This window comes from Lissotriton vulgaris, chromosome 3_1 (assembly GCF_964263255.1).
Source record: "Lissotriton vulgaris chromosome 3_1, aLisVul1.2, whole genome shotgun sequence".
Taxonomy (NCBI): domain Eukaryota; kingdom Metazoa; phylum Chordata; class Amphibia; order Caudata; family Salamandridae; genus Lissotriton; species Lissotriton vulgaris.
Window position 1 is genome coordinate 101,081,963 of NC_141689.1, and position 27,202 is coordinate 101,109,164.

Consider the following 27,202-nt stretch of genomic DNA (forward strand, 5'->3'; position numbering starts at 1 on the left):
ACTGTGCGTTCCAGAGTACTGAGACCTACATTCTGACAGAGTATGTCTGTACCTTCTAGAGTACTGAGACATATATTTTATGAGAGTATCACTATTCCTTCTGGAGTACTGAGAAGTATATTCTATAAGAGTATGGCTGTGCAGTTTAAAGTACTGAGAAGTATATTCTATGGTAGTATGGCTTCTAGGTTACTGAGACCGACATTCTATGTGAGTATGACTGTACCTTCTAGGATACTGATACCTATATTCTGTGAGAGTATGAGTGTTCCATCTAGAGTACTGAGCCCTACATTCTATGAGAGTGTGCCTGTTCCGTCTAGAGTACTGAGAAGTATATTCGATGAGAGTATGGCTGTGCATTTTAGAGTACTGAGAGTATGAATGTACGTTACAGTGTAGTGAGAACTATATTCTATGAGAGTATGCCCCTTTCCTTCTAGAGTACTGACAAGTTTATTAAGATAAGAGTATGGCTGTGCATATTAGAATACTGAGGAGTATATTCTGTGACAGTGTGGCTGTGCATTCTAGGGTACTGAGGCCTACATTTTATGAGAGTACGGCTGTGCTTTCTAGAGTACTGGCACTTATATTCTATGGGAGTATGAATGTGCTTTCTAGGGTACTGTGACCTGCATTCAATGAGAGTATGATCCTTGACCCTGTTTCCAGGCAGGTCGCTCCCCATGCCGTGCAGCTTCACCTGTCTGCGCCCACGCTCTGTACCTAGCTGCCACTGCTACTGACTAGATTCGAGGCCCACCTCCACCCACAGGCTACCACCTGCGCCTCATCCCTGGTGGCCAGTGTTAGCACATAGGTTTGCTTCTGGTATTCTACTGTTTTTCTGTTTTAAATTACTTTTTTTTACACTGTCATTTGTTCTGCATTTTGTTTCCATTGTTACCTGTGATCGTCTCTGTACCTTTTTGCCTTTAGCCTTCTCTGTCCCTCCTGCTTTCCTGCCACTGCGTCTCCTGTGGCCCCGCCCCCGCCTGCCCATTGGTATTTGTACTGCTTCTGCTAAAATTACTTTTCTTTCTTTCACAGCCAATTGCACTGTATTCTGTTCTAATCATTGTACTGTGATCGTTTCTGTGCCTCTTGCTCTCTGTTCCCTCCCGTTTCTCCTACTGCTGCGTCCCCTGCTGCCCGCCCTTCTGCTCGCTCATTTGTCTGCTCCTCCATCCCAGCTGCTCCTCCCTCCCACCTCCCCTTCTTATGGCGGCCGCTGGAGATGGGGTGCGATGACGGTGCTGGCTTTGTTGAAAATGTGGTGTGGGCATGGGTCTGACAGAGATCCGGAGTCAATGGTGTTCATGATTCTGAGGGTCTCATTGTCGTTTATAATGGTCCAGGAGACCAGGTGGTTGGTGCAGATTGTGGTTGTGGGCCTGAGGTCTCAGTGGTTGTTCAGTCTAGAGTACTGAGCCCTGCATTCTATCCAGAGTATGCCTGTGCCTTCTAAAGAACTAAGACCTATATTCTATGAGAGTATGCCTGTTCCTTCTAGAGTACTGAGAAGTATATTCAATGAGAGGATGGCTGTGCATTTTAGAGTACTGAAAAGTATATTCTGTGACAGAGTGGCTGTGCATTCTATAGTACTGAGGCCTATATTCATCGAGAGTATGGCTGTGCTTTCTACGGTACCGACACCTATATTCTATGAGCATATGAATGTGTATTCTAGGGTACTGTGACCTGCATTCTATGAGAGTATGACTGTGCCTTCTAGAGTGCTGAGAAGTATATTCTATGAAAGTATGGCTGTGCATTTTAGAGTACTGAGAAGTAGATTTTATGATAGTATGGCTGCGCATTCTAGGGTACTGAGGCCTACATGCTATGAGAGTATGACTGTACCCTCTACAGTACTGACACCTATATTCTATGAGAGTATGAATGTGTATTCTAGGGTACTGTGATCTGCACTCTATGAGAGCATGACAATGCGTTCTAGAGTACTGGGAACTATATTTTATGGGATCCTTGGCTGTGCATTTTCGAGTACTGTAAACTATATTCTATGAGAGTAAGGCTGTGCATTCTAGAGTACTGAGACCTATATTCTATGAGAGTATGACTGTGTGTTCTAGAGAAATGTGACCTATATCAATGAGCATGAATGTGCTTTCTAGGGGAAGTGACCTGCATTCTATGGGAGTATGGCTGTTTATTCTAGAGGGTTCACTGACTTTAAAATCATTAATAAACTATCATGTTTTTAATGTATGTTAAAAGTTTAAAATAATATAAAAAATACAAATATATTAATGATTTAAAATATAAAAAAAACTACATAAAACATTAAACTATTAGAAATATGTAAACTTACATTTCACAATACAATCAGGGCAACAGTAGGGAAAGTGTTGGATAGTAAAGGGGTAACATTAACTATTCCCACTGCAAGTGCAAAAGTAGGGTGAGTGATTTATAGCGGAGAAATAAATTGTACTATTCTAACTCCACTGAGTGCAACAGTAGGGAAAGTATTGAGTAGCGGAGGGGAAAATTTACTATTCCCATTTCAGTGGAAGCAACAGTAGGGAAAGGATCCGATAGCAGAGTGGTAAATATTACTATTCCCACTCCACTGAATGCAACAGTAGGATAAGTGCTGGATAACAGAGAGGTAATATGTTGTATTCCAACTCCAGTGAGTGCAACATTAGAGAAAATGTTGGATAACATCGGGGTAAAAAATACTATTCCCACTCCAGAGAGTGCAACAGTAGGGAAAGTGTTGGATAGACGACAGTTAAAAAATACTATTCCAGCTCCAATGAGTACTAAAGTAGGGAAAGTGTTGTACAGCGGACAGTTAACAATTACTATTCCAACTCCAATGAGTGCAAAAGTAGGGAAAGTGTTGGATAGCAGAGGGGCAAAAATAACTATTCTCACTCCAAATAGAGCAACAATAGGGAAAGTGTTGGACAGCGTAGGGGTAAAAATGACTATTCCCATTCCACTGAATGCAACAGTAGGATAAGTGTTGGATAGCGGAGGAGTAAAAAATGTTATTTCCACTCCAGTGAGTGCGACGGTAGGGAAACTGTTGGATAGCAGAAGGTTAAAAATTACTATTCCCACTCCAAAGCGTGCAACATTAGGGAAGGTGTTGGATAGCGGAAAGGTAAAAATTACTATTCCAACTCCAGTGAGTGCATCAGTAGGGAAAGTGTTGGATAGCGGGGGGTAAAATTTACTATTCCCAGTCCAGTGAGAACAACTGTAGGGAAAGTGCTGGATAGCAGAGGGGAAACAATTATTACTCACACTATTACATTTAAAAATAAATCAAAATATTAAAAACTAAAAAACTATATAAAAAATAAAATATATTAAACATATAAAAAGAACACATATTATAATATTAATTTCATATACCATAAACCCTCAAATCTATACTATTATTATAAAGAGAGAACTTGCACCTTTTGGCCAGGTAAACTCGGGAACCACAGCACCAATCACAACACCCAATACAGCGTTGGAAAGGGCAGTTGCAGCAGAAGAACATAGGCTATGCAGACGACCACCATATACATTTAAAATGTATAAGAACCGTGCCAGCAAAGTTGTCCCTTATGGGCGTGTCTGCATTGTGCTGTGGGTGTGTGCTGGGGGCGTGACAATCTCTGGGGGCATTCCGTCACAAGTGTTGTTTTTTCTTACCAGGTTCTATACATTCCTGCTCCCTTTAAATAGTAATTCAGTTGAGGTCCAATTCTCTTAGAACCACCCCAAGCACAGTTATGGGCAAAAATACAACTAAAAGGCCCTGCAAAGCATAATGGTATAAGCTTAGCATAAATTTAAGCATTCATGAAGGGGTTTCAATGTTTTTGAATTTTACTCATCAGGGACATCTTGGGACGACGAGGTGAACTGCAGCTTGATGTATAATATTTTCAATGCTATTGCATTTGCCTCATCAGGGACATCTAGGGACGGCGAGGTGAACTGCAGCTTGATATATAATATTTTAAATGCTATTGCATTTGCATCATCAGGGACATCTAGGGACCATGAGGTGAACTGCAGCTTGATGTATAATATTTTAAATGCTATTGCATTTGCCTCTTGGGGACAACTGGGGAGAACGAGGTGAACACCAGTTCTTTGTAGAATTATTTGGATACTATAATATTCACTTCCCACTGCTAATTTCGTCCCATAATGGTTTGCAGGGGCTTGATCTCAAAATCATCACCTCTCTCACTGCTTGCTGGAAGCTAATTTCACTTTTTTGAAATGACTATATGCATTTTAGCATGTAGAAATACTTATTTTACCTTGAATATATGAGGTTTCTGTTTTAATAATTGGAAATCTGCCGAAACGAAATATTGCGGATTTATTGTACCAAGTTTGTGCCAATTCCGCCCACCCCTACTTTAAATACCCCTGCACCCCATAATCATAACCCACCCTTACTCTATAAAATACCCCAACACCCTTAAACACTAACCCATCTTAACCCTATAAATATACCCTGTACCCCAAAACCCAAACCTATCCCTAAACCCTAAAAATACCCCTGTACCCCAAAACCAAAACCTAGCCCTGAACCCTATAAATACCCCTGTACCTCAAAACCCAAACATACCCCTGAACCCTAAAAATACCCCGGTACCCCAAGACCCAAACCTACCCCTGAACCCTAAAATACTCCTGTACCCCAAAACCCAAACCTAGCCCATAACCCTTAAAATACCCCTGTACCCCAAAACCCAAACCTACCCCTGAACCCTAAAAGTACCCCTGTACCCCAAAACCCAAACCTAGCCCAGAACCCTAAAATACCACTGTATCCCAAAACCCAAACCTAGCCCTGAACCCTAAAAATACCCCTGTACCCCAAAACCCAAACCTAGCCCTGAACCCTTAAAATACCCCTGTACCCCAAAACCCAACCTACCCCTGAACCCTAAAAATACCCCTATACCCCAAAACCCAAACCTAGCCCTGAACCCTAAAAATACCCCTGTACCCTATAACCCAAAACTATATCTGAACCATTAAAATACCCAAACACCCCAAAACATATACCTCAGTACCCCAAAACATATACCCCTATTCCCATACTTGCCTTATCCAAACATTTTTAAAAAACATGCTTTTACCATTCATGCATTTACAACAAATTTCGTTGTGAATGGATGCGTGGTAAAAGCATATAAAATGTAATGCCATGCGTTATAATGGCATTGCGGAGTCATGGTACTTTCGTAATGAAAGTATGCAGAGTGATGGTATGCGGAAAGAAATTTGCGGAATAATGGGTGTTTACCCTCCCCCGTAAGTACATTGGTGGCACGGCGGCCCACATCTCCAGCAACATACACCAATTGGAAACATGCACAGGTCTCTCTCATTGATGCCCAGCACCGACATACACTTTTAGACACACCTCCCACCACAAGTTCTAGAATTGCGAACTTTAGAGATGGGGAGCTACGTTAGAATCTCGGCATCAGGTCAACATTCTGTGATTCCAGGCAAATCACTTTGGGCCAGATGTAGGTAGGCCGTTACCGATCGGTAACGGACGAAAATACCGATTTTGGGCCCTTACCGATCGGTATACAGCCATCGAGATGTAGGGAACAAAAAAAAGTCAAAATCGGAGTGAAAACCGAATCGGAATGAGTACCGAATGGAAAAGAATCCGATACGTACATACCGAAAATCGGATATGTAACGAATCGGTAACACACCGAATCGGATGCAAACACCGATTCGGTCAATGTACCGAATCGGTAGACACACCGAATCGGAAAATAACCGATTCGGTCCATGTACCGAATCGGTAGTGACACCGATTCGGAAATTATCCGAATCGGTCCATGTACCGATTCGGTACTGACACCGAATCGGAAATTATCCGAATCGGTCCATGTACCGAATCGGTAGACACACCGAATCGGAATAAAGCCGATTCGGTCCATGTACCGAATCGGTAGATACACCGAATCGGACATGAGCCGAATCGGAGAACCTACCGATTCGCATGAATCACCGATCGGGAAATTCCCCGATTCCGACAGATGGGGAGATGTAGGGAGGCACAGAAACACCGAAATCGGCTCAAATTCGGTAGAATTCACTCGGTATTTACCATGGATTACAATCAGGTGGTAACCAACTCCAACCGATAAAAACAGCCCCAAAATGCATTGCAACTTGCATGATGGCAGCTTTTTATGTCATTGCGAGGTGGCTACGGCTACAGCAGGAAGGACAGAGGGAATGGCAAAGAAATGAACAGGTCTACAGACAGAGGATAACCCTGTTCATGCTCACAGAGGCAGAGATCCTACAGAGATACAGGCTGGACTCTGACACCATACTTGAGCTCATCAGGGACCTCAAACCATTGTTGGACCACCACACCCCAAGGGCACACGCCATCCCAGCACACGTCCAGGTGCTATGCAGCCTACACCTGCTTGCGTCTGGCAGCTATCAAAGTGGAGTTGCAGCGGCAGGAGGGGTGACCCAGAGCAGCCTGTCAAGGTTCTTCCACACATTCCTTGACGCCATGATACACAGGATGGACCAATACATCTCTTTCCCTGCAACCCACGCAGAACTGCTACAAACTAAAGCTGACTTCTACCAGATGGCACAATTTCCCCAAATCATTGGCTGCATAGATGGCACGCACATTCCGATTTGCCCACCAGCGGACACAGAATACATATACCGCAATCGGAAGTCTACACACACCATCAACGTGCAGGTGATCTGCAATGCGAAGTGCACCATCACAAACCTGGTAGCAAAATTTCCAGGGAGTACCCACGACTCCTATATTTTCCAACAGAGCGGCATCTATGCACGGCTGATGGCTGGCGAATTTGGGGAAGGATACCTCCTAGGTGAGACACATCATCAGACCCCCATAACACAAAGTAGCTAGGTGGAATACATGTATGCATGTGTGTAATGTTACCCCTTTCTCTTCCAGGCGACAGTGCATATGCCCTCCGCTCATTCATACTCACCCCCTACCTCAACCCCTCCACACCCAGCCAAAGGAGGTATAACCGGGCCCACATACGCACAAGGAATGTCGTCGAACGGACCTTTGGCATCTGGAAAAGTAGATTCAGATGCCTGCACAAGAGTGGAGGTGCAAGGCAGTATACCCCCATCACCTGCTGCAAGATCATAGCTGTATGTGCAATGTTACACAACCTTGCGGTGAAGAAGGGCACTGAGGTGGAGTTGTCTGACTACGAGGACCATGACGACGACGAAGCTGTGCCACTGACACAGCCAGCTGGGGTGTGTACGCCAAGTGATGGCAGATACAGACGTGAGGAGATTACAGAAAACTATTTCTGAGTGAGTACAGATGCACAGACAGGTAAATGGTTGTGGTGAAAAAGCAATTTTTAATACTGTTGCAACACAGTTACTGCACTGATGTGCAACAAAAAAAAGGTGTAATAGCAAAGAAAACAAAAGTCTAAGGTCCAGGTTGCCTCACCCGCCCTTGCAAGGCTATTTCTTTGAGCGCTTGGCAGCCCCACTGGGGTGTCCCTCAGCCCCTTCAGAATGACCAGCGCATCTGCGGAGCGCCTGGTGCTCCTGCGTGGCTCTGACACAGCCCTGGCCGGGCTGCTGCGGCTGCTGCTGTCCCCAGCATCCCCCAGGTCCAGAGCAGGATTTGCGGCAGTGTTAGAGATAATCATGGCCTCCATTGCTGTCGTGATGCGGGCCATTCCCCTTGTTATCTCTGCGGTATTTTGGGTGAGACTAGACTCCATGTTGGCACCGCGCTGACAGAGTTGTGCCGTTGCAGCAGTAAGGCGGCTTATGGAGCGGTTCTGCACCCGGGCATCCCGCCTGCGCACCAGCTCATGCTCCTCCAGTCTGCCACATAACTGGGTAATGGCAGTGGTTAGCCTGCCTAAACCTGCTGCTACCTCCTTGTTGGAATCCACAAAGGCCTGAAATCCTTTCACCATTTCCCCCATCTGCAGGTTGTGCTGCAGGAGCTGGCGTTGGCAGGCCATGATGGATTTCGCCTGCTGCCTTTGGATCTTCACCATATTACCTTCGAGGCCCAGGAAGACACTGCCCTCCGGTGCTGGTGCTGCAGTGGTGGGAATGGCACGGCGCCGGGTACTGCTGCTGCCGGCCTGCTGAGTGGGCTGGGGTGCCACTGGTGGGGGTGTGGTGCTGGCCGGGGCCTGAGCCCCTGCTCCCAGGACAGGGTGTACTGGAGCCACAGCCATGATCGTGGCAGGAGCTGGTGTAGTTGGAAGGAGGTCCCTTGTCTGGGGAGAACTGCAAGGAGGGTGTGCTCGGCATTTGTGGGGAGTGAAGTGCATCAAAGTCAATTGCCAGGTCTCCCTCAATACCCAGCCCTATGGTGTTTTCCTCCTCCTCCTCCTCGGCAGCCTGACTCGTGCTCGGCCCTGCGAGTGCAGTGGTAGATGGTGCTGCTGCCTCTGTTGTCAGTGGTTGTCCGCCTGATGGTGCCCCTAGGTACAAAGAAGCATTTGTAAATTGAGTGCCGATGTATTACAGTCAGTACAATTAAAGCATTCCACATGTCCTTGCATCTCCTTAGAATGTGTTCCACTGTTTCCTGTCTTGTGATTCTGCACTGCCATATTTTGCTAACTTCTGCTGACTACATGTACCATGATGCTTGTCTCTTGTATGTTGGTTACAGTACTGTGCTGGGGTTTGGCTGTGCATTGTGTCTAATGGGGAGGTGTCTGGTAGGGTGTGTCATGATGCGCATGCTTCTTACCTGTAGCTGTAGCTCTGGCTGAGCTGTCCAGGGTCCCAATTCCGGTCACGCTCTCCCTCTCAATGGTGCTGGAGACCAGTTCCTCCAGCTCGGTGAGGGGTGGCGCTGGGTTCCTGCCTCCACCAGTGCCTCCAGCCTGCCTCTGGATCTCTGCCATCTTCCGTTTGGTCAGGCTGCGGATGTCATAGAAGCGCTTCCTCAGCTCATCCAGGGACCTGGGGGTGACACCCACAGCATTGACCTTTTGGGCGATTTCGCTCCAGAGCCTCCTCTTGGTGCTGTCTGGCACATTGAGGGACAGCTTTCCGAATAGCTGCTGGTGCACCCTCACCACCTCCTCAACCAACACCTGCAGCTCGATGCTGCTGAACTTAGGCTTCCTCTTCTGGGTGGACTTCTGGCTCTCACTCTGGTGCCATCTTGATCAGAACAGTTCACTACCTCCTACTCCCACTGCTGCTAACTGTGAGTGTTCAGCTCAGGCTGGCTCTCCAGAAAGTTCTTAATTAGCTGCACCTGCCAGGGTTGCCACTCCCTGTTTGGGTGGGGGAGGGGAGCCACCTCATTGGCTGAATCGGCTTTTACCGAATCGGCTTTAACCGAATCGGATATTACCGATTCGGTAAAATCCGATTCGGTATAATCCGATTCGGATTTTACCGATTCGGTTTCTTCAATGCATTCCTATGGCCTTTTTGGCCATGGGTGTGTTTTCATACCTCCGATTCGGTAATTGCCGAATCGGATTTTACCGACTCGGCTATTTCCGATTCGGTGGTAGCCGATTCGGCTATTTCCGATTCGGTGGTAGCCGATTCGGTACTTTCCGATTCGGTCCGTGCCGATTCGGTACGTACCGATTCACATTACCGATGCCGACCGATTCGCTATTATTTCGCGGTTTGTTTGCTACATCTCGTTTTCCGATTTCAGAATACCGATTCGGCCCGCCTCGGTATTTTGAAATCGGAAAATCCCTTTTACCTACATCGGGCCCTTTGTCTCCCCGTGCCTACCACAAATCAATGTGTTCTTCTGTAATGTAAATTGTGCTCATGCCATGTTGTCGAGTTCGCGCTATATAATATTGCAAGGAAAATAAAGTAGGGAAACTCGAGTTCACACACTACTGAACGAGCACTCTTAAGTGCATCAGCAGTGCACTGTGAATCGGAGCGTTTCACAGGCCTGTCACAGATATGAAATGCTATCAAAATGAAATCCTACGAAACAATATACTACTGGCCGGCAGCAATTCATACCCGGACAACGTCGGGACGGGCTGCTAGTATTATATAAAATAAAATAATAAATACATTTATGAAAAATTATTATTTTAAACTAGAAAATATTTACATACGAAAAAAGCATAAAAACATAACTGTATTACACTTTACCCCTTTAAATGTAAAAACAACACACAAAAAATAAACAACTACACAAAATAAATATCAAAAAAGTAACATTAATTAACAACTATATACTAATTATTTAAAAACAAATTACTTCCCACCCTTTACTCCAATAAACACAACCCACACCTACAAATAATTGCACAAATACCATAATTAATTAACAATTATTAATTTAAATTAATTAACAACCAATTATTAAATCATGAATTTTAAATATATTACTTCCTACCCTTTAAGCCTATAAACACCACCACCCCTAAAATTAATTACACAACTACCATAATTAATTACCAATTATTTAATTGCAATTAACTACCAATTAATAATTCATACATTTTAAATACAATATTTCCCACCCTTTACACCTATAAACACATCACACACCTAAAATTAATTACACACTTACCTTAATTAATTACCATTTTTTAAATTTAATTATCAAGCAATTATTAATTCATTAATAATTCAAAAAATGTATCGCTATAACTTCTCAATTAAATATTAATAAAGAAAAAATAATCAATACATTTAATATAATTCAATTACTTCCCACCCTATTCCCCTATAAACCTGCAACCTACTACGGAAGGAAAAACAAAAAATGGTTTTTTTTTATTAATAACTACTAAAAATATAACACGTATTAAAAATAAAAACAATTCATATAACAATAATAAAATAACAATATTGTTAACCACTAGATTTTTGCAAACAATTTTAAACACTTTGATATTTTCTAAATCGATATTACTTACCTCAAATCAATATTCTTGACAATGATATTCTAGCTGTTGATATTTCTGACCCAAGATATTAATGATTTGATATTTGTGCAACTCAATATTTTTTACTCGATATTCTGTCTCTGCACCATTCTAGAGTACTGATACCTGCATTCTGTGAGAGTATGACTGTGCATTCTAGAGTAATGAGACCTATATTCTATGAGAGTATGGCTGTGCATTCTAGAGTACTAGAGTACTGTGACCTGCATTCTATGAGAGTATAGCTTACATTATAGAGTACTAAGAAGTATATTCTATGAGAGTATGACTGTGCATTCTAGAGTACTGAGACCTACATTCCATGAGAGTATTACTGGGCATTCTAGAGTACTGACACCTACATTCCATGAGAGTATGACTGTGCGTTCTAGACTACTGAGACGTAAACTCTATGAGAGTATGGCTGTGCATTGTAGAGTACTGTGAAATATATTATATGAGAGTATGGCTGTAAATTCTAGAGTACAGTGAACTATATTCTATGAGAGTATGGCTGTGCATTTTAGAGTACTGAGAACTACATTCTACAAGAGTATGGCTGTGCATTCTAGAGTACTGTGTACTGTATTCTATTAGGATATGGTTGTGTGTTCTAGGGTACTAAAACCTATATTCTAAGAGAGTATGACTGTGCATTCTAGAGTATTAAGACCCACATTCTATGACAGTATCACTGTGCATTCTAGAGAACTAGGACATATTCTATCTATCTGACTGTTCTATCTAGAATAATGAAACTTACATTCTATGAGCATATGACTGTATTCTAAAGTACCAAGAGCTGCATTCTATGAGATTATGGCTATGCATTCTAGAGTACTGAGACCTACCTTCTATGAGAGTGTGACTGTGCCTTCTAGAGTACTGAGACCGATAGTATAGTCTATGAGTGTATTACTGTTCATTCTAGACTACTGAGACCTACATTCTATGAGAGTATGACTGTGTCTTCAAGAGTTCTGAGACCTATATTCTATGAGAGTATGACTGTGCATTCTAGAGTACTGAAACCTATATTCTATGAACATATGAATGCGAATTCTAGAGTACTGAGACCTACATTTAATGAGAGTATGAATGTGCATTCTACAGTACTGAGACCTACGTTCTATGAGGGCATGACTGCATTCTAGAGTGCTGAGAAGTATATTCTATGAGAGAATGGCTGTACATTCTAGAGTACTGTGAACTATATTCTAGGACAGTATGGCTGTAGGTTCTAGGGTAATGTGGCCTACATTCTATAAGAGTATGACTGTGAATTCTAGAGTACTAAGACCCACATTCTATGACAGTATGACTGTACATTCTAGAGTACTAGGACATATTCTATCAGAGTAGGACTGTACTATCTAGAATAATGAAAGTCACATGCTATGAGCGTATACCTGTGTATTCTGGAGTACTGGGAGCTGCATTTTATGAGAGTATGACTATGCATTCTAGAGTACTGAGACCTACATTCAATGAGAGTGTGACTGTGTATTCTACAGTTTTGAGACCTACATTTAATGAGGGCATGACTGTGCATTCTAGAATACTGAGACCTACAATCTATGAGAGTATGACTGTGCATTTTAGAGTACTGAGACCTACATTCTATGAGGGCATGACTGTGCACACTAGCAAACTGAGATGTACATTCCACGACAGTGCATTCTAGAGTAAGGTGCCCTACTTTAGATATATGCATGACTGTGCATGCAGAGGTGCTGAGGTTCATATTTTACACTCTAAGCTCAGTGTTACAGTACTGTGGATCCCTGAGTCACCATCGCTCTGCCACTTCTGCATAAATCTGACTTTCATTCTTCACCTTTCATTGGTCATGGCCATGGCTGGCCCTGTCACAAGAGTGTGAAGATCATAAAATTAAATCAATAAGCAATAAACAAACATGGCACAGTCAATGTTGTCAGTCTACATTAAGGACACTGGGAATTTATCATTATAAGACACTATGAATGTGGACGTCATATTCCTTCACACAAACGCTGTTTGCCTGCACCTTACCACATTACGTGTGGCATGCCCATTTATCTCATGTCAGGGTCAAGAGATCTTGGCAATGAGAGTTCTGGTGGAATTTGTGATCTCATTTTAATGTGATACAGTGGAGATTTTCAGGTCATTTCATTGCTTTTACAATCTGTATGATTGTTTCTCGATTTCTAGGAGGCCACCTCCTGCCACAGAAGCAAACGCCACAGCAGGTTTCATTCTGCAACATAATGATGATAATATGGTGTCACTTCCTGATTCAGGGAACTCTTTCACATTGTGTTGTTGCTGACTCACTTAACGCGTGTAACTGCATTTTTTCCGCTTTATATCACAATTGCGCAGTTTCTCTGTTTTACAATCAGCTTACATTTCGCACTGCGCATTTCCTTCCTTTCTTTGCCTGGTTCTCTTTATGTTGCTTTTTAGTAGGCCTAGTTCACACATTTGTAATAACTCACTGTCAAACTCCCAAATTCCATCTCTGATGTTTTCCATGTGATTAACACCACCAGGAGTTACTGTTTCCAGAATCACATACAACCCGTCAAATTAACACCCATGATAGGTTTGATATTTATTAATGACCTTGATGCAGGCTCTTAACTCTTCGGCTCTGCCCCTCTGTCTGGACTATCTACCTCATGGTTACGTCACCGTGACAACGACAAGCATCATTGGAGGGAAGACCCCCCTCAACCAACAATGTAGTACTTCTGCAGTGACTGCCAGCATGAATTTTCGATTATAAGGTTAATGGTCAGATGAATGTACTACATCAATCTAGCATTTCTAACATGTCAAGGCAGCATAAAACTCTTACGCAGTGTCAAAGCCAATTGGTCTGGCGTTAATGTGCTAAGACTTGCAAACGTGTGCATGCATGTGTATGCAAGCATTAGCACATAGAAGCCAGATGACTTGATTTTGCAGTGTTTTTCCCACACCTATGGTCTTCAGAGAGGGGCTCAAGCATTCTCCTATTGATACATGGCAAGAAAATAAACAAATTCTGCTCACCGGAGGGATCCTTGGCAGTTGCAGACACTGGGTTGCCTGTGTTAATGGAGTAGACCAGCTTCCGGGCTTCATGCTCAATGTCATTTAGATAAATCACCTTCCGAAAATCTAAGAGAACAAACATAGATGACAGATACAACTTCTTGGAATACGAAAGACTGTGTCAATTTAAACGACTGTGACAGCCAGCAGAGTTTGCAACTGCAAAGATTTGCTTGGAGATTTTGTGCAGGGAAAAAAAATCTGTGTGATTCCTTCCCAAAGTGCGGAGGAATGTGATGGACTGTGCCCTTTAACAGTGAGTGTTCTGGGAGCAGTTAAAACGTGATAGTTTGTATCTCTTGTGTGTAACTCAAAGGATACCAATCACTCTTGTGAGCAGAAATGATTCCCACTCTAGGGACCCTTGCCACAAAATAGGATGATTGTTGTTTTAAGCGTTCTCTGTTTTTGTGTTGCCTATATGTCTAGGTTATTTTTTCTTATATACTTGTTTTACTTGGGGGCATATTACCAAAAACGGCATTAAAAATTATCACCGGTTTAGCGGCAGAAAACTGCTGCTAAAGTGGCGATAATAGGCTTGATAATATGCTCTTGAAAATGTCAATAAAAGTCCATGTTCTGTTGTGAATATGGGCATCTATTGGAATTCTGTACGGCATACTATCAAGCCCATTATTGCCGCTTTAGCAGCAGTTTTCTGCCGCTAAACTGGCGATAATTGTAATGCAGTTCTTGATAATATGCCCCTCATTTCCTTGTTTATGGAGGTAGCAGTGATGTGTCCTACTTTCTTTTGCAGTACACATCGACTATATGTTGTCTCTTTGTGTTAAGCAACATTTTGTTGTTCCTATGCGTGAAGAGTGGGACGTGTTGGATCCTTTACTTGGTGTGTTTGAAAATATCTCAGGTAGGACCCTTTCTCCACTATTGGTCACTGCAGTTGGTCATTCAGAGATAGTGAAACTACTGTCCAGCACTTCACTGACAAATGGTAGAATTTGTGCCTACATTGTAAACCCTGTGTTGGAAATTGCATTGTTGGTTGAGGGTGTTGTGAGCCTACTCAAGCAGCAACCACAATTCTTGTCAGGGTGAAAAATAAGCAAACACCAAATTTACCTGTGCTTAACCGTCTTGATGCTTGGCATAAAATCGGTCAGGCTTAACTTAGAGGCAATGTGTAAAGTATATATGCAGCACTTCAAACAGTAATAGCGTGAAAACACAACTGCAGAAAAATCACACACAAATTTAGAAAGATAGAGTAAACTGTAATCAATTACTTGAAACTAAACTGACAAAAATCCAATCAGTAGAACAGAAGATATGACATTTTAAAATTCTACAGTAAGTATAGCACCCAAAAGCACAAAGCACTACCTTTGGTTGTGCAAGACTGGGTAAAACTCACAAGTTCAGGCTCACATTACTGAAGCTTGGGCCAGATGCATGGACCAGATTAGTCCTGCCAAAAGAGTTACCTACAAAAGTCTAAAATGAAGAGTCCAGTTCATGGTGGAGTGGACCACAGGGGGCAAGAAGTGTGTCACGGATGGTCGTCGCTTTAGCGTAAAAACTAGGCCGAGCATTGAGGATGTTTGCCGCTGTAGCATGAATAGCCTATCCAGCATCGCGGGAGGTTGTTGCTTGAGATTCTTTTTAGCAGTCACTCCGGGCAGTCATTGTTGTAGCCCAAAGAGCAGATCTCTGGCCTCCAGTCGCTGCTGGTTGTTGCTATCGCATGAAGAGTCTACGGTTTGGAGGTCGGCACAGGCGGAAAGATCTTGGCACAAACAAGGCAATTGGCAGTTGCCAAGAGCCCAACATTTCAGGATCTCTCTTTTTGTTGGAGTGGGAGCTCAACTGATGCCTCACCAAGGGTCCAGGAATTGAGGGGCACCTATTCGGAATGCACTCCAGCAGAGACCAGCAAGGCTCACACAGGTCCAGGCAGCTGGTGAGCTGGGCAGATGAAGGGAGTTCAGAGGTCTCCGGAGCTCGTTATTTATTCATTAATTTATTAAGTATTATATAGCGCAATCTTGACCTGAGGGTATTAGAGTGCTTCACATAGTCTGCATTGCATCCTTTATATAAGATACATTGAGGTTAGATAGAAATAGAAGGTGACATTGTGTAAACGAAAAATACAAAAGGCATTTGGATATTGTTGCAGATGCAGTTCTGAGGTAAATACAAAAGACATTAGCATATAGTTGCCCATACAGAACACACACATATATATATATATATATATATATATATATATATATATATATATATATATCTATATATATATCTATATATATATATATATATATATATATATATATATATATATATATATATATATATATATATATATATATATATATATATATAGATATATATATATATATATATATATATATATATATATATATATATATATATATATATATATATATATATTACCTACTGGCTATCGCCAGTAGGTATATATAGTTAGAATTTTTTCCCTATGGGACTTTTGAAAATTCTATGTCTAATAACTTTGGCGTTTGTGGACGGAATCGGCTGAAATTTTCAGGAAAATGGCACATTTTGTTTCTGAGCAGCCCCTGAAAATTTGGTGGGGTTTCGTCAAGGGGGGGCTGAGAAAAAAGGGGGGTCCCAAAACGCGTTTTTCCCATTCATTTTTCCATAGGGCGGTTGGACTCACTTTTAGCTCGAACGGCTGAATGGATTTGCACGAAACTTGGCAAAATTGTAGGGACTGTTAGCCCGATGTGCCTTTGCTAGGTCTCAATATATGTGCTCCAGTAGTTTTTGAGAAATTAACGTTCAAACCAAGATATATATCTGTAACAGCGCTCTGGGCAGCGATCCGGTCCGCTTACTTTTCGCTTATCGGAACTTTGCGCGCAGAAAGCTGATTGGCTCTCCGGTGTCTGTCAACATTCTAAACAGTCCGGAGCGGACGCCATCTTGTCTCTCGGTAGGATCGAGAGAGAAGAAGAGGTGGAAAACGAAGGGGGAATTTAATGAAAGGGGGCAAGGTATCCCCCTCTTGACCCCCTAGGAATGTTGTTGGGGTTATTAAAGGGTCCCGTGGGGAAAATAAAAAAAAAATGATTTTTCACGGTAGAAGCGCGCCCGCGAACTGGTAGCGAAACGGGAATTCGCCATTTTGTGCTTCGTAAATTAAATTACTAGTTATAAGTGGGTGCGGGAGACGTATCCTAATCCCCTATGTTTCCTGAGGGTGGGAGAGGAGGCTGATATATGTTGATACATCTCTTCCAGCGGCTGTGCGTGAGCTTTTTTTTTTTTTTTGCTGCGTGACAGTCCGGAGCGGCCGCCATCTTGTCTCTCGGTAGGATCGAGAGAGAAGAAAAGGTGAAAAACTAAGGGGGAATTTAATGAAAGGGGGCAAGGTATCCCCCTCTTGACCCCCTAGGAATGTTGTTGGGGTTATTAAAGGGTCCCGTGGGGAAAATAAAAAAAAAATGATTTTTCACGGTAGAAGCGCTTCACGGGCCGCGAACTGGGCCGCAAACTGGTAGCGAAACGGGAATTCGCCATTTTGTGCTTCGTTAATTAAAGTACTAGGTATAAGGGGGTGCGGGAGACATATCCTAATCCCCTATGTTTCCTGAGGGTGGCTGAGGAGGCTGATATATGTTGATACATCTCTTCCAGCGGCTGCGCCATCTTGCCTTTTTTCGAATGCCACAATTTTGTCGTGCACGGCAGCCATTTTAGATGCCAGGCTGGTTCCAGGCTATCACCTAACCCTGCGGATGTAGTTTATGGCCCCAGCTGTAGAGAATTCAGACATGCCAATCCTCCTGATTCAGGCGTGTGAGTACTGATTTCAGTGCTAGTCTCCCGCCTCCCGATTTCTGCAAGCAAAAACCCGGGGGCATATTACGAACAACTAGCGATAATTTTTGTCTCTAACTTGTTTAGAGACAAAAATTATCGCCGCACATCGGCGATTTTTATCGCAGATAAACCTTGCTATTATCGCAGAAAAGTCAGCGATATTCATGTATTATCGACCTAATGCTCTTAGCCATGTTATCCACCTCCCATTGGATAACATGGCTAAGAACTGCTCAGGGCAGGTGTTAGATTTTGGAGATATTCGCGCTTAGCGCGAATATCTCCAAAAGTTGGTAATAGAAGGTAGCGATGTTAGGGACTGTTTCCAGTCGCTAACATCTTGGCACGCCACTTTGCATGTCATTAGTGATAAGTATCACTGACATGCAAAGCGGGGCCCAAGATGGTCGCTATCTCCTTTTAGCTGTCACTAACTGGTGTTAGCGACAGCTTGATAATAGGGAAATAATTTTATCTCCGCTTTCATGGTTTTTAAAGCCAAAAAAGCGGAGATAAACCCCCTTGATAATATGCCCCACGATTCTTTGGGGGTTTCAGCTGACAGGGCTTGGTATTGTGTTACATGGTAATTTTTCCATGAAACGTCAGAGGGTCGATGCAGGGGTTCTAGAAGAGGTGATAAACCATTTAAGCCTCATGAACAAGCGCATGGTCTTTTAAAGATTTGTGAAGTACTCGGGGCGGCGGTGTGTGTGTGCCCTCTTTCAGGAGCGGGCGGGGGGGCACTGCCAGCAACTTGCCAGGTCAGGTAGTGTTCAACACGTGCATCACCCTTTCTCTGCCTGCTATTGCGCTCCATGCTTCGGAAAGGTAAGAAAAAGAACGTGCATTTGAGTTTGAAATGTCCGATCCTGCAGCAGCACACTTCCAAAGCCCACACATGACAATAACCCGATTCAAGGCCCCATTCACCCGTTTTTAAAAAAATAGATAACACTCCAACAAAGTAAGGTTATAAAACTTTATTAACTACTAACTTTAACAAACGGAACAAAAACTAAAAACATTTAAACATTTCTCAACACAAAAAGCAACAATGGTTAGAAGCTGTCTTTTGTGCGAATAGTCCCAAGGCAGCACAACGTGCAGAGTTCTGGACGGCACCCAGGTGATGTCGCCTGGGTGCCGCACTGGTTTAGGGATCCTACAATGCTGCTCCGAAAATTGGCGTGGGGCGTCCCGGGTGGGGCGGGGGGAGGCCTCGTCAGTAGCGGTCTGTTGTGCGAATAGTCCCAAGGCAGCACAACGTGCAGAGTTCTGGACGGCACCCAGGTGATGTCGCCTGGGTGCCGCACTGGTTTAGGGATCCTACAATGCAGCACAGAAAAACAGCGTGGGGCGTCCCGGGTGGTGCGGGGGGAGGCCTCGTCAGTAGCGGTTTGTGTCCAGTGTCACATGGCTGACACAACATGTACGACAGGCACCCAGGTGATGTCCAGTAAACTGCCGCACTGGTTTTGGTATCCTACAATGCTGCTCCGAAAATTGGCGTGCGGCGGCTCGGGGGGGGGGCGTGGGGGAGCCGGCGTGAACGGGCCTCCCCAGGTGGCGGCCATCTAGCTGAGTTGCGCTCGCTCTTGCGGCCACAGCGTCTCGCTCACCATGTTGTTGAGTTGCTCCCACTCTTGCAGTGCAGCGATAGGCGGCTGCCACATGGCTCTTAAAATGGCGGACAGCTCCTCGGTTTTAGGCCTGGTCCACTGAAATGGCCCTGGGACACTTTGGAACTCGGACGCTTGCCTGCTAGGGCTTGGGCTCCATTCTCGAAAAGCGTCCGCTCAGCCGTGAAGATTGTATAAAAGTCTTGGGGGCCCCCGACTCCCGCAGGCTTCCGGTGGGGAGCGGCTGCCATGATTGCTCGCGGAATGACCACGACGGAGCCACGAGATGGTGGTGCTCTCATGCTGACGCCAGCTTCAGTCTGAATGATCCAGAAACAAGGTGGGGCTTTCATCGTTTGGGAAAAAAAAATGTTCTAAACCAATGAAAAGTATTATTTTTAGGTCATATGACCAAGCCTTCCATCTTTAGGAAACCAAAAGTAAAATGAACCAATGAAAAGTTTTATAAACAAGTCACATGACCTGTTATGCGACATAGGGCTACAAAAAGCGTAGAAAATCCGTTGGCACGTGAGGCGGCGTCAGTAGCGGACCGATGTGCGAATAGGCCGAAGGCAGCACAACGGGCCGAGATCCGGATGGTACCGAGGTGGTGTCCAGCAAATTGCCGCACTGGTGTGGCCATCCTACAATGCTGCGCCGAAAGACGGCGTGTCCAGCTGAATTGCGGTCACTGTTGCGGTACAGTGACTCGAACGCGCCGAGATCCGGATGGCACCGAGGTGGTGTCCAGCAAATTGCCGCACTGGTGTGGCCATCCTACAATGCTGCGCCGAAAGACGGCGTGTCCAGCTGAATTGCGGTCACTGTTGCGGTACAGTGACTCGAACGCGCCGAGATCCGGATGGCGCCGAGGTGGTGTCCAGCAAATTGCCGTACTGGTGTGGCCATCCTACAATGCTGCGCCGAAAGACGGCGTGTTCAGCTGAGTTCCGGTCACTCTTCCGGCACAGTGACTCGAACGCGCTGAGATCCGGATGGCACCGAGGTGGTGTCCAGCAAGTGGCTGCACTGGTGTGGCCATCCTACAATGCTGCGCCGAAAGTCGGCGTGGGGTGCCCCGTTGGCTTATGAGGTGATGTCAGTAGTGGACTGATGTGTGAATAGGTCGGAACCAGCACAAGGCGCCAAGATCCGAATGGCAAGTCCTGGATGTTGAGTGCCTCAGTTGAGATTTCTGAGCAGTGCTTGTAGGACTGTCTGAAGCTTATTTGCACCTGCTGCAGCTTCACTAGGTCCGGCGGAACTTTTTGCCTTTTCCTTTCTGCTTCTTTTCCTACAATGCGTTTCATCTGAAGACACGACCAGGTCCCTGAATGTGTGCAGGGGGACGCTATTGATTGAATGAACGCGCCGAGATCTGGATGGCACTGAGGTGGTGTCCAGCAAATTGCCGCACTGGTGTGGCCATCCTACAATGCTGCGCCGAAAGTCGGCGTGGGGTGCCCCGTTGGTTTATGAGGTGATGTCAGTAGTGGACCGATGTGTGAATAGGTCGGAACCAGCACAAGGCGCCCTGCACTGTTGAGCCTTTTTCAATGCCTGTTTTTTGTTGTTTCCCCTCCATCAAAAACAAAACAAAAATACAAGGCGCCAAGATCCGAATGGCAAGTCCTGGATGTTGAGTGCCTCAGTTGAGAGTTCTGAGCAGTGCTTGTAAGACTGTCTGAAGCTTATTTGCACCTGCTGCAGCTTCACTAGGTCCGGCGGAACTTTTTTCCTTTTCCTTTCTGCTTCTTTTCCTACAATGCGTTTCATCTGAAGACACGACCAGGTCCCTGAATGTGTGCAGGGGGACGCTATTGATTGAATGAAAATGGCGGCTTGACACAAAGCTGACTCAAGCGTTACTGTTGGTGCTATACAGACAAAAATTGGTTTTCAGTTTGTACATTCTTCAGGTTTTTTTTTTCCATCCAAGTCTGATTGAGAGTTTGTAGAAAAATGGCTTCAGATTTTCCACATACTACTCTTCAACATTCTTCCTAAATGTAACAATGTGAAACTCACTAGGAGAACGGCTGTTTCTGTTTCCTTTCAAAATGCTGCCACCAATATTTTCTGAATGGAAGACACCATCTTGTAGCATAAAGGGCCGAAAGGGGTTCTGGTCTGGCCGATGGTTGGTGGAGACATTTTGACTATATCTTGGACCTGCCCGGCCTCGCCCAAAATGGCGCCGGTATAAATGGGACTCGTAACTCTTTGCCCGCAAATGTATATCTAGAAAATGTTATTGTAAGTGGCCCTGTCGTATTTTAATTACAAAATGTACGTCCACCGATTCCGCAACTGTTAGACACCTTTGTTCTTGTCACCTAATGGCCCGCTCGTTACGTTCTTCTACAGTGTAAATGTCTCCTCATCATATACGATTTCAGTTTGCTCCGTGGCCGGCCCACGTGGTTATAGGCCCGTATTTGTATACTGACATTTTCACAATAAAGGTTTTTAAAACAAAACACGGTAGTAGTATTTTCATTTGTAAAGTTTTTACTTTTAGTGACTGTTTTCGAATCAGTAAAAGGCAAGTGAAATAAAGCAGTCCAATTACATGACGGATAAAAGGTATAATATGTAGGAACGCAGTAAAGATAAATGGTCAAGGGCAGTTGTGTTTTTCATGTCTGCAACATAAAGTGATCGATAAGAATCTGATAATCAGGCGTATCGGCGACTAAGACAGCAGGCCGAATCTCTTTTACTCAACGGCTCCGTCATGGAAGGAAGAAACGCCCTTTTTCTCGAAAAAGGAATATATTTTACTTGCAAGACAGTTGTAAATTTTCCGGGAAAGTACATTAGCCTGGAATATTATAACATATGTTTGAAAAAAAAATATTGTTAGAAAATAATAAAAAGCGTAATTTTTAGGTCATATGACCAAGCTTTTCATCATTAAATTAACAAAAGTAAAATGAACCAATGAAAAGTTTTATTAACAAGTCACATGACCTGTTATGCTTACGTTACGCGCTGCGCGCCGCGCCTCGGATCACTTCCGGGTGCGCTAACGCGGCGTGTCATAAAACGCATTACGCGACAACGTAGGTCAAGAATATAGTCTAAATGTCTCCACCAACCAGCGTTCAGAACACAACCCCTTTCAGCAGTCCAAAAAGTTCTGTTAAATGACAACAGAGGGGACAGGCAACAAGAACCATCAGTCAAAGAGGGGAGGGCAAGTTCTTCTCTTCCGGGTCATGTTGGGGCGCTACCGGAACTGATCGAATTGGTAGTCTACAGTGTTTCTGGATGTTTCAGACTAAAGCTGGCGTCAGCATGAGACCACTACCATCTCGTAGCTCCGTCGTGGCCATTCCACGAGCAATCATGGCAGCCGCTCCCCACCAGAAGCCTGCGGGAGTCGGAGGCCCCCAAGACTTTTGTAGAATCTTCACGGCTGAGGGGACGCTTTTCGAGAATGGGACCCAAGCCCTAGCAGACAAGCGTCCGAGTTCCAAGGTGTCCCAGGGCCATTTTAGTGGACCAGGCCCAAAACCGAAGAGCCGGCCGCCATTTTGAGAGTCCTGTGGCAGCCGCCTATCGCTGCACCGCAAGAGCGGGCGCATCTCAACTACATGGTGAGCGAGACGCTGTAGTCGCAAGAGCGGGCGGTAAACAGCTGAATGGCGGAAGAGGCACAGTGTAGCAAAAGCGGGCGGAATGGCAACTAAAACGATAAAGGGGCGCCCCACTACAGCTTGTCTTCAGGTCAAACGGATTGTGGGACAAGGTCCAGAATTGAAGAGTCATCAAAAGGCAAAAAGTTCCGCCGGACCCCGGGAGCCGGCCGCCTATGTCGGGGGCGATCTCAGGCTACACCAGTGCTATAAGACTTGGGGAGGGTGTCGGAGCCAAGCGTCTTCTCCGAGTCCATGGCCATCACACCGCCCCTCAGGGGCCTCCGTCAAGCTGTTTAGGAAGGTAACATATCACATTGTTTTCTAATGCAGTCAGGTCCACAAACGACACTCACTTACTTTGAGAATAGTGAAGCTGCAGTAGGTGGAAATAAGCTTCAGACAGTGTTACAAGCACTGCTCAGAACTCTTAACTATGGCACCCAACATCCAGAACTTATGCTATTTGAGAATGGTAGTGACATCGAAGCATCTCAGGGACCAAAACCATTAACGTACTTTCACGTATGAAAATCTTACTTGGGGAGGGGGCAGGAGCGAAGCGCCCCCTCCCAGTCAGCGCCACCACACCGTATGTTGAAAATCTGAAGCCATCGTTCTACAAAGTCAACCAAACTTGGATTGAAAAATCTAGAAAAATGTACAAACTGAAAACCAGTTTTGGTCTGCATAGCATCAGTAACAACGCTTGAGTCAGCTTTGTGTCAAGCCGCCATTTTGATTCAACAAAGCACAGGCATTGAAAAAGGCTGAAATTCAGAACTCTAAACTATGGCACCCAACATCCAGGAGCTTGCTATCCGGATCTTGGAGCCTTGTGCTGTTTTCGATCTATTCACACATCGGTCCACTACTGACATCATCTTATAAACCAACGTTATGTAAATAGTTTTTTAATAAAATGTTTTACCCTGTTTCTTTGCTGGTGTGTTGTCTATATTTTTAATATTTGCATAGGGTTTGTCGTTATTTTGTGCGGGATGGGTGATGGAGCCGAGCTGTCTTGCAGCCCTCATGGTGTGGAGCTCAGTTCATCTCACTATTTTCGTATTTCTCAAGAAGGGTTGTTCCTAATATTTCTATTTTAGCGAGGTCAAAAAGAGATCCAATTAGTGGCCTACTGATTTTGCTCGATTACTTTTATTTTTTTACACGATTTTTCACTATCTGCAAAGACTAAACAGAGTATTGCGACTTTGTGCTTGTTTGTAAATAGAGAATGATCCAAAGAGAACCAATTCTAAAACAGTAAATGCTTGGACAACAATCAATCAAATGGAGAGACAAGGAGGCACGACGGATTACAACGGGGGTAAAGGCCTGCGTTAACTACCCTTCAGTATCTGCAAAGAGAGAGTACTACTAAGGCAAAAGAGGGGAGGGGGGGGGGGGGTGCAGCGTTCAAAGCACATCAGCGTGCATAAATACGAAAATGTTTTTATCTATCACGTACTTGACATTTTAAAGCTTTTCATATTTGCTATTAAAAAACCAATGAAATTCACAGAAAAAACCATAGGTTATAGTGGATATATAGTTAGGAATTTGCATTTACAAAACCTTGAAAATTCAATGAAAAAACCATAGGTTATAGGCCATATATAGTTAGGAATTAGCATTTACAAACCTTATTTTACTCGCATAAAACCATTGAAATTCCATATATAGTTAGAAGCGCTAACTATATATCGCGCACCCGCAATCCACTGCTGATGATGTCACATATTACATCATTCATGACATGGTCAGTGACATCACTGATGACATCACTGATGACATCTCAAATGACATCACTGATGACAACTCAAATGATATCAATGATGACATCTCAAATGACATCACTGATGACATCACTGATGACAACTCAAATGACATCACTGATGACATCTCATTTGTCATCACTGATCACATCACTCATGTGATAATACAATGAACCTCTTCAGACTCTAATATAACCTTACATACACTCAGTATAAACAGACACTCACAGACTGTCAGTCATCCATGGAGTTACTCACACACCTAGTCAGTCATGCAAAGAATCAATCACACCTCCATTTCCTCAACTATACAGTTATACACATCTTACTTATTCAAACATATAATAACACATATTTACTCTCTTATATAATCCCTGATACAAGCTCACAGTGATCGATACAGCCGCTCACACATTCACTGGCTCTTATGTTCAGTTATTTATATATCTCAACTCTCACATGTATTGTGTTTTACATACGTACTTACTTGCACATGTAGCAATGAGAAATCCATTCACTCACCAACACACCCATGCACAGTCAACCGCCCATATAGCTGTTTCCACATGCACTCTTGAACTCATACTCCTAGTGAATCAACTGCTTACACATCTATGCACAGAGTCACGCACCTCCCAGCCACCCACACACACACTCAGCCTCCCATTCAAATACTTGGGCAACCAATCAATAACCCATATGGCCACTCTTATAGCTACTGATCAACACATGCAGCAGCTTACACAACAACAAACATACTGATGCACGAATTAAGACAGTTTAGTCACTAACCCATGTACTCAGTGAGACACATTTAATCACTCACTCATACAGTCAGTCATGCACCTACTAAATTCTTCATCCAGACACTTATACATCCACTCATTCTTCAATATGTGAAACATATTTAAACTTTACAGACACATACAATCACTGGATGTTGTGATCAGTGATGTCATCAGTGATGTCATTTGAGATGTCATCAGTGATGTCATCAGTGATGTCACTGACCATGTCATGAATGATGTAATATGTGACATCATCAGCAGTGGATTGCGGGTGCGCGATATATAGTTAGCGCTTCTAACTATATATGGAATTTCAATGGTTTTATGCGAGTAAAATAAGGTTTTGTAAATGCTAATTCCTAACTATATATGGCCTATAACCTATGGTTTTTTCATTGAATTTTCAAGGTTTTGTAAATGCAAATTCCTAACTATATATCCACTATAACCTATGGTTTTTTCTGTGAATATATATATATATATACATATACCGCATTGAAGATTGCAGCAGTAATTGCACAAGGTTACAAGTGTTGTAAATAGTAATACATAATAGCAATTATACAGGAGAAAGTTTGGTAGAGAGTAATCTAGATGAACATTAAATTACTGAGGTAGTTAGCATAGGGATAGATTTGGTAAAATATATATAGCACATTACATATCACAGTAGTAATCACACGAGGTTACAAGCGTTGTACATAGAAACACATAGTTTGGGGGTCCAATGTTTATACCTGGTGCCAGCTTTGAAATAGGACAAGGTTCAGGAGGTTTCAACCCTATAGGTGCTTGGAATTTCCTGGCTTCCTGCCCTTGCCCCTGCTTGTATGGGGACACACTAGACTTGTGTGAAATCTTTTGTAAGTGTGATGAGGCAGAGCCTTAGTGATGTGCAAGTGCAGTAGATGACAGCTCCTCTCCCTCATCTTATCAGAGATGGCCCAACCTGCCAATTATTCCCCTTTCAGCTGGCTGTTTGGGGGCAGTAAACAAATATCAACTGCCAACTACTCCTTCTCATGCGATACAGGCTGCAGGCACCAAATGATTGGAACATGAAATTGCCAGCTTTCTAAAAGTGGTGTTTTTAAAATTGTCACTTAAAAGAAAACTTTAAAATTAAATGTTTTAAATTACAATTGTTTAGAGAACAAGCTTGACTTACTTACCTGTTCCCAATTGAAAGTTATCACATATTACAATTAATACAGTAACCCAGGGTTAAGCAATGGGAGAGGTAGTAATTGCAGTAGTAAAAATGCAACTTTGATAGTTTTTCCATTCCAGGACATTTGAAGCTAAAGGGACATGTCCAACATTTTAAATACACTGCACCCTGCCCTCTTCCCTGTATTGGGTCTACCTTAGAGGTGATTTACAAGTATTAAAATGGAAGGGTTAGGCCTTGCAAACGCTTTATTGTGCCTGGTCCAAATGGCATTTTAAAAAGGCATATAAGGGCAGCCAACAACACGACTGAGA

At 43.7% G+C, this 27,202-nt stretch overlaps 1 protein-coding gene across 3 annotated transcripts in view; it reads right to left on the reverse strand.

The window, feature by feature from the left end:
- The window catches only part of LOC147726026 (C-type lectin domain family 4 member F-like), a 152,856-nt gene that overhangs the window by 51,760 nt on the left and 73,894 nt on the right, over positions 1-27,202 (reverse strand). For all 3 annotated transcript variants that reach the window (XM_086962858.1, XM_086962857.1, XM_086962856.1), the window contains one exon: positions 14,007-14,114. In XM_086962858.1, the coding sequence (XP_086818984.1) occupies positions 14,007-14,114 (108 nt within the window). The remainder of the gene's footprint in view (positions 1-14,006; positions 14,115-27,202) is intronic.